The sequence below is a fragment of the Zychaea mexicana genome (genome assembly GCF_025766255.1).
Source record: "Zychaea mexicana strain RSA 1403 chromosome Unknown BDB00scaffold_89, whole genome shotgun sequence".
Classification (NCBI taxonomy): domain Eukaryota; kingdom Fungi; phylum Mucoromycota; class Mucoromycetes; order Mucorales; family Lichtheimiaceae; genus Zychaea; species Zychaea mexicana.
Window position 1 is genome coordinate 16,624 of NW_026516752.1, and position 7,823 is coordinate 24,446.

Here is a 7,823-nt window from a genome sequence, read left to right on the forward strand (position 1 = left end):
CTAGTGCAATAGCCATGATCGCAGTGAAAAGTAATAGGCCGTACATAAGAAAAGGAAGTGTAAGAAATAATGCACAGAAGAAGTTCAAGTATGCAAGGAAGAGCATCAACTGAGATCGTTGATTGCTCCCCCAGCACGATCTATATTGTGCTACGTTATTATGGTACCTTTACTTTTATGAACCTTGGTGGTAAACTATGCCATCCCTATACATTTGCTGCTGGCCATTTATCGCTGGAATTCGCTAAGTTCCTAAAAGCATGTATAGTAGCACACATGGTCGATGAACAGTAATCCACTTGAAAATACGCCCTTTTTTAGAAAAGGTAGGAATGAATACATAGTGAGACGCTCTCCAAAAATGTACTTTCCTGAATCAGATCCTTTTCTTGATATCGAACTGCTTGTTGCTAACAATTAAAGTAAGCACAGAGAGAGTTGCTGGCAGTACATTGTCATTGCATGGACTGAGTTATCCTATAGATGCCTACCAATCGCGGAACCAGCGCACAAAGAGAGCGCGAAGCCGAATCTCGTCACGTGGCGATCCAGCAAGGACAATGCTCTGCTTACGAGCTTGCATTGAGGGAAGAACGGCTGCAAAGGGTGGAGACGGAAAACAGGTTGCTGCGCGAACGGTTGGCGTCGATACGTGATACTGTTTCGCGCCTGTCCGAAGCGCGTCTTGAGCATGAGCAGCAAGAACCCGGTGTCATCCAAACAGCGGGCACGCCAGGCCGTTTGCCATTATTTCTGCTAGAAAACAATTCTACAACGGCGAACAATGGATTAGCAGTAGATTGTTGACTATGATGTGTCTATATAGGTGGCCATCCGCGACTACAAATGTACCCTAGGTAATCGTGGGTTCTGTTTCTCGACTGTGTTCACAGTTCCCCATAGCCGTGCTGCTCGTGATCGGATTGTCAGGTACGTAAGCAGCTTGAGCCATATCAACATCAACGAGCGTCGTTTGTTGGACATGGTGATAAGTTCTATGATAACGAGCGTAAGAAGTCACGACGACCGCCTTCCGCTGCTGAAGAACCAAAAGTGGTTGGGCGACGTTATCAGCGAACGCAATACAGTAAGGTCATATGGATTAATTGGAGATAGTTTGGTTGTTCGTTGGTAATAAAGGTAATGTTTAATATATATAAGAAATTGAAACGACGATTACGAGCACACGAGAAGCATTCTGCTTAATTCGATGAGCTATACCTAGATAGTTCTCGGTTGCTCCAGCACAAGTGCCAGTCGGATGAAGAGACAAACGCCGAAGGCAGCACCAATGGGAAGCAGTTGTTGGTGCTGGTGCCTGAAGGGCATACCGACTTTGTAAAAAGCTTGTATGAGTGTTTAAAGGTTATGTCAGGGAGCTGATGAGATCTGTAGGCAAACGAGTTTTTTTTGTTTGCAAAGTTGGACGAGTTTGGCATCTGAAGTGGTGTCTACGCTGCCCGCTTGAGCTCATCGTTAATAAAACAATTTGGTTGCATGGCTTCTGTGTGGGTATGGGAGGGCAAAAAAACTCGTAAGAGTGTTTAGGGAGGGGGACTGAGAATGTTCCCCCATATGCAATTGATATTGGGGTCCGCAAAACGAACACACGTTTCTTTTTTTTCCTGGTTTTTTACTAACTTCTGCATTGAACAGCAACCTAACCAATCGACGCTTTTTTCTCGATACACTCGAAGGAAGGGTATTCAGTACACACACCAGCTTTCGCACGTTCACAAAAAGCCTCATTGTTGGAACCAGCATTTGGTACGGTTGGACTTGTATATACACGCGTTCCTAGATACTATACAGAACCATTTCTGTTTACAACGAACACTATTTTTATACAACATCTTGCGCTGTTAATGAGTTTGCTGACGAGCTTAGCAATACTGTAGGCATTTACTACGTAGCTGTTTCGTTAGTTAATGGACATGTAAAGGTGAGAAAGGACTTTTTGGGCAGTGAACGGTTTTGTTTGTTTGGGGGGGAAAGAGATGAGAGTATAAATTTGGAGATAGGGATATAATATTTTTGCGGAAAGCAAAGGGTTTGTCCTTATGCTAACACCTTTTTATGCAAGGGAATGACTACTGTTGTTCCGTCATTTTTATTGTCTAGGCTATCATATTTAACGACTGCACTTTGTGTGTTCAAAGGGTGAACAGGCACGATGCAATCGCTATTCTCGGCTCGCAATCGACTACTCCATGTTGTCTGCAGATACTCATCCGTGAAGGAGGGGGGAGGAACATCATCGTCGCCCGAAACATACCATCGTACAAATGCAAATACATGCTCTTTTGGTACGCTATCGATGGTCAGCACATGCCGAAAGAAAAAACTGTATTTTACAAGGCCATGCAACTGACGGTGGCTGTGAACCAGTATTACGCCGCCCTGATTCGTACAGAACTTGTACATGCGCCCTCGCCGAGATCGTGCTGCCATGCTCCGGTAAGTTTGACCCATGATGTCGATTGTCTTGATCTTCTGATAATAAATGCTAACGATTTTTAGAGTCGAAAGCTTGGTCGTATACATGATTGTAGAATTTATACAGATATTCATACAATGTGTCGGGCATCATCGTAGCAGCATATATCCATCGAGTTGCATCACCCAAATTACCCTCCTTCCTTCGCAGCTCCCAATCATCAACTTCGAAACCAGAGTAGCTCATATTCAATGTACCGTCGAAGACGTCGAACTGGCGAAGGCACTTATGACAAGCACAAAGGCTTACATGGGATGTGAATCCACTACTTTTCCGAGCAGCAGGAATGTGCATGCATTGTTGAGCAGAGCTACCCAGACAAGGTCGCTTTCTCTTGGATTGCTGTAAGTGCTGATCCTTTTTCCATCATTCCAATTCCAACAATTCATCAACTAGTGGAAGAGGGTAATGATTCATGTCGGATGTGCTTGGCTCACATGGACCTAGCATGATACCAACAAGAATTACGTTCTCTGTTTTAAAGCGCTCTGCCCCCGCCAAGTTGTTGACAGTCAAATATAGAGCACCGCACGAGTACGTAGAATTGATGAACGGACCAAACCAGTCAACGTTAAGCGTCAACAGCAACGAACGATATAAAGAAACGAACGGGGCACCACTTCTATCAAGGATACCACGCCACATATCGCCATCATAGATGTCGAAACTTTTGTTTTCATATCGTGTGCGGGTACGCCATTGTTCAATTTTTGCCTCGAACCCTGGTCGTTTGAAAAGCTTCTGCATACTAGCAGCCAAAGGATGGTATGCAAATTCCTTTACTGGAGATAGGCGAATCCTTAACGTTTTGAACAATTTGGTGCCGCATAATCCTTGGTACCGCATGTCGTCATTGGTGCATTCGGTCGGGCAATCGTCGGATCGTTTGAGGTAGAGACTATGGCACCGGGAACACGACACATAAGACGATACTGTCTGTTAAGACAGAGACAGAGAAGCCATTTATACTATGCAGGGTAGCAAGTGAACGAGGGATATGGGCATCCTGGCCAAGGAGATCTGCCAGCAGGACTGAGAAAAACTCGATGACTATGCCCGAAATATGCTCAGAAAAGAAATGCAACTGGAACAAGACAAGGAAAATGGGGACGAGTGCAACTGGATGTCGATAATGCTGAAGTAGCATCTTTTCTCCTGATGCTGGATTATCGAGGGAAGTGACAACTCTTTTTAATAAAACACTGTTTTAGAATTGCTTCGCAAGTGGATATAATAAAATTGTCCTTTGGAAATCGGCCTCCTGTTATATCGACTTCCTTGTTGCTGTACCCTCACTCGATATCATCCGCATCCAACTCACGAGCATGAGCACAACCACGTTTTACTATCGCTGTCACCATCGTTTTCGAATATGTTACTGTAACCTCAATGTCCTGAGGTATTCTGCGGCTGGCATTGACAGCTACATTCAGAGAGAATACGTTGTTGGTCGATCTACCTACAATATTACTCAACAACTTATCGTACCTTGAGAACGAGGGTAGGGAAGTGAAAGGGACTCCGGAGACGAAGAATGAAGAGCAGAAGGGGGGTTGCCATTATCAATATCCATCGTATCGTTACCATAATCGTCCATGCCCGCGTCAGAATCGCTAGCTGGTGGTGGCAAAACATTGGATTCATCAGTATTATTCATGGTTATGATAACCCATTGCCAACTGATGATCGGGACGTGTTATTGCTCAAGGATTCATAGAGAGCGATCATACTAGCCACTATATTCGAAGTCAAATATCATTATTACCATACTGATGCTTGGAAAAGTAGCTTATAAAATACCATCCTGCTGTGTCTCGCCTCTTAGTACAACGTGATCACGCTCATCGTGGTTTTGCTGTATTCGATTTGTCACCAACTCATAACCCCGTGGGTTTGACCTGCTGCACGTTCGACAGTAGCAAGCAACCATATGTCTATTGCTTGCCATTATGCATCAATAAAAAAGCGAATGTAGATAAAAGATTAACCTCAAAAGAATTCACTTTTATATAAGAAAAAGCTTCCCATGAACGGGGTCGTCTTTAATAATTCAGGGGTTGTTGCTCCTATACTTTCCTTAACTTTTCAAATCTCTATTTAATCGCATTGGTCATTCACAATAATGAAAAAAAAAATAGACGCATTCGATCAGCATCGTAAAACATGTGCTGCTTTGTAATACACTGAGAATGTTTTTATATATAAAAATCCATTGTAGCATCCTTTTTTTTGGATCCAACTGGTTTCGGCATGACATCAAATTATATATACAAGAGCGGCATTTTTTGGCACTTGCTATGTTTGTAAGAGAGCAGTATGAAAAGTACACATGATCTTTTGAAGCAAGGGCTGTAGGGGGATTATGAAGATGCAGAACAGTGGTAGTGTGAGACCCGTTACTTTTTTTATAGGTACATGGAATGGTGCATGTTGGTGTACGTGAAAAAAAAAATCATAAAAGACTTCTCTTTGTAACGAAAGCATACACTCGGAGTGCTTCATCCAATGTAGTATTGAGTAACTAACATGAAGTTCTGTTCTTGCAGCTATTGCATATACTGGGAGCTTTTTGGACCAATATAGTAAGTTTACATATACAAACAGAACATTTTATGCATAACTACCGCATCCACTCTCTGATAACCCCCCAACTTCTTTGGGGGCACACCTTGCCTCTTTATATACAAATATCAAGGTCTTTTAAAAGCCCTTGATATTGGACTTTTCGCGCGGTGCAAACCTTATAACTTGTTCCACCAAGGTGACAAAAGTAATATATAGATCCACCTTTTAAATAGCTGCTTTTGCTCCCCAACCTTAGGACAGCATCTTGATCTTCGCCTTCCTTCAATAATGCCATCATCTTGAAAACAGACACATTATCATAGTATAGTCTTCAATTACATACTTGCGCCCTCATACTTTTAGGATGGATAAAAAATAAACACAACTTAGTCTAAGATAGTCGGTCTCTTACGGCGACGCACCAAAAAAGCGCCCTAGAATGACATGACACCCATGGTATAGTCAATCAGATGGTAATCACGCATAAGTCGCTCGTTCTTCATCGCAGTGGTTGTAAGCCTAGGGAAAACAAAAAACAGTTCAATAGAGAAAGATGCCTACATCTTGTTGTTGTGGTTGTTGGTGTCATCGCTGGTGTTGCTATAGAGATGTGTTATCTGGGTAATATAGAGTCAAACCGATCCATCTGATAACAAAAGAAAAACTGCAAGTGAGTACACTTTTGCTAATAACGGCTATCCATGTTTTTTTTGAGCCAAGGCGGAGTATCTGTTCCAGGGTTGTGCCCGGGTAGGCGGAGTATTTATTCCACGGTGTGCCAGAGTGGTTCCAAGGTTGTTCCACAGTTTGTCCAAGGTTGTTCCAAGGCTGTTTCCAAGGTTTTTTCTAAGCTTGTTGCAAGGTTATAGTATGAACGTGACTAGAGGCCAAGCAGCCTGCATGTTCTTTCAGCAAGAATATAACCTGGAGAACGAAAAGAAGCTTTTGGACAAGATAGACAGCATTGGCGATGTCGACATTTGCTTCATGAAAGATCCTACCGAGCCGTTCCTGCTTTACATCCCCAAAATCCACAGTAATCCGTTCATATACCACTGATATTTGTCAAGCCCTACAAAACCACCGCAACCACTAAAAGAGCAAACTTTCAACGATGAGTAAGCGAGTGTGACCGAAAAAATCAGAAGACTGAGTAAATAATAGAGCCTTTCAATGATACTTTATCTATGGTATTACAACTTACTAATGAACCGTTTGATATAGGCTCAACCCCACAGGTCGTCCACTTCTTGAACGAAGTATTTCTGTCGTACAATCCCTACAACGATGTAGTATATGAGTATCGCAAGTACTCAAATGATATGATCTTAGAAGTGGCCCATCGACACACAGCCATGTTCGATAACAAAAACGCGGTAGGGTTTGGCAAATGGTGTTCGACCCAAGGAATCCATTTCTTCAAGGGGGACTGGCCATAGTTATGATAATTTTAATGCGATCTAGTAACCCTAGATGACTTATTAGTTAAGATATATCAGGATAGCCAAATTAATTTTTATTGAAATAATTCATGCATGAATGTCTTGGCATGCATACATTTAAATTTTTGAAAAAAATAAAAATTGAATTTTTTTTTAATATAAAAATAACACCACAGAATATAAAGCAAAATAGATTTATTATATTTTTTTTAGCACTCCAACAAAACTACCCCAACGAAAACACAACATGGACCAAATGAACCTCCTCACATTTATTGCCATTATGGCTGAATTTATTCCTATTTTAGGAATAACATTGACGCTCTTAATAGAAAGAGCAAAGCATCTTGCTAAACATCATCAAGATGTTAGTGAAAAAACAATTGCTGACCAACTAAGGGTCGAACTCGAAAAGGACCTCAAAAAGGCTAATATAACAAAGGAAGTAAGGGACGAGAACCATACTGCAATAATGGGATGGATTAGGGCTTTTGCAAAATTCCTCAAATCCTCAAATCCTCGATTTTCCGATGCAATGTTAGAGGGTAACACCTCTGGTGCAGATTCCTCACAGGGTGGCAAATAATTCCGATTCCAAAACACTAAAGGGCTGTTCACATATATTTGTAAGGACTTCCATTTAACAAAAGAACAAATCATGGAATGGTTTATAAAACATGAACGTATTGGTTATCGAATTGAAAAGGCAATTGCATGTGATGAAATTGCACCAGAAACTGGTGAGAAACATGTTCATATATGGATACAAATGAATGAGCGGTTCGACACAAAAACAGCACGTAAATTCTTTACTATCAATGGTGTTACTCCAAATATTAAACCAGGTGGTAATCCACAAAAGTCCATTAGCTACTGTATGAAAGGAAAAGATTATATTTGTTATAATATGGATCCGAATTATGAAGTTAAGAAGTTAAGACCAGAAAAATGCACCAACAGTTACTTGGATATCAATTAATTACAAAGCAGCTTAATATGCAGAAGGCTACCGGAATATATCCAGAATTGCTATTTAAATATGATACTGTAAAATCAAATTTAAATTCTTACTTTCATGATGCCGATATGGAAAATAACCCTGGAAATAAATTACATATGTGGTCTATGTTTGGGATTGAAACAATGTTTGGTGGTAAAAATAAGATACCACAATACTAGATTGTAGGTCCATCAAATATAGGTAAGACATATAACATTGATGTATTAGAACAAGGTGGCCATCGAGCATATCTAATGAATAAAGAAAATGATTGGTCAGATTATAAGGATGATGATTATGAATTTATATATAATGAAGA

The 7,823-nt window shown here is 41.0% G+C and overlaps 1 protein-coding gene across 1 annotated transcript; it reads left to right on the top strand.

The window, feature by feature from the left end:
- Positions 1–5,932: 5,932 nt before the first annotated feature.
- BDB00DRAFT_876433 (uncharacterized protein) lies at positions 5,933–6,501 on the top strand (the record flags this gene model as incomplete). The annotated part of the gene is made up of 2 exons (XM_053127483.1): positions 5,933–6,098; positions 6,287–6,501. The coding sequence occupies 2 exons, from the start codon at positions 5,933–5,935 to the stop codon at positions 6,499–6,501; spliced, it is 381 nt and encodes a 126-aa protein (XP_052975607.1).
- Between the last annotated feature and the right edge of the window lie 1,322 nt (positions 6,502–7,823).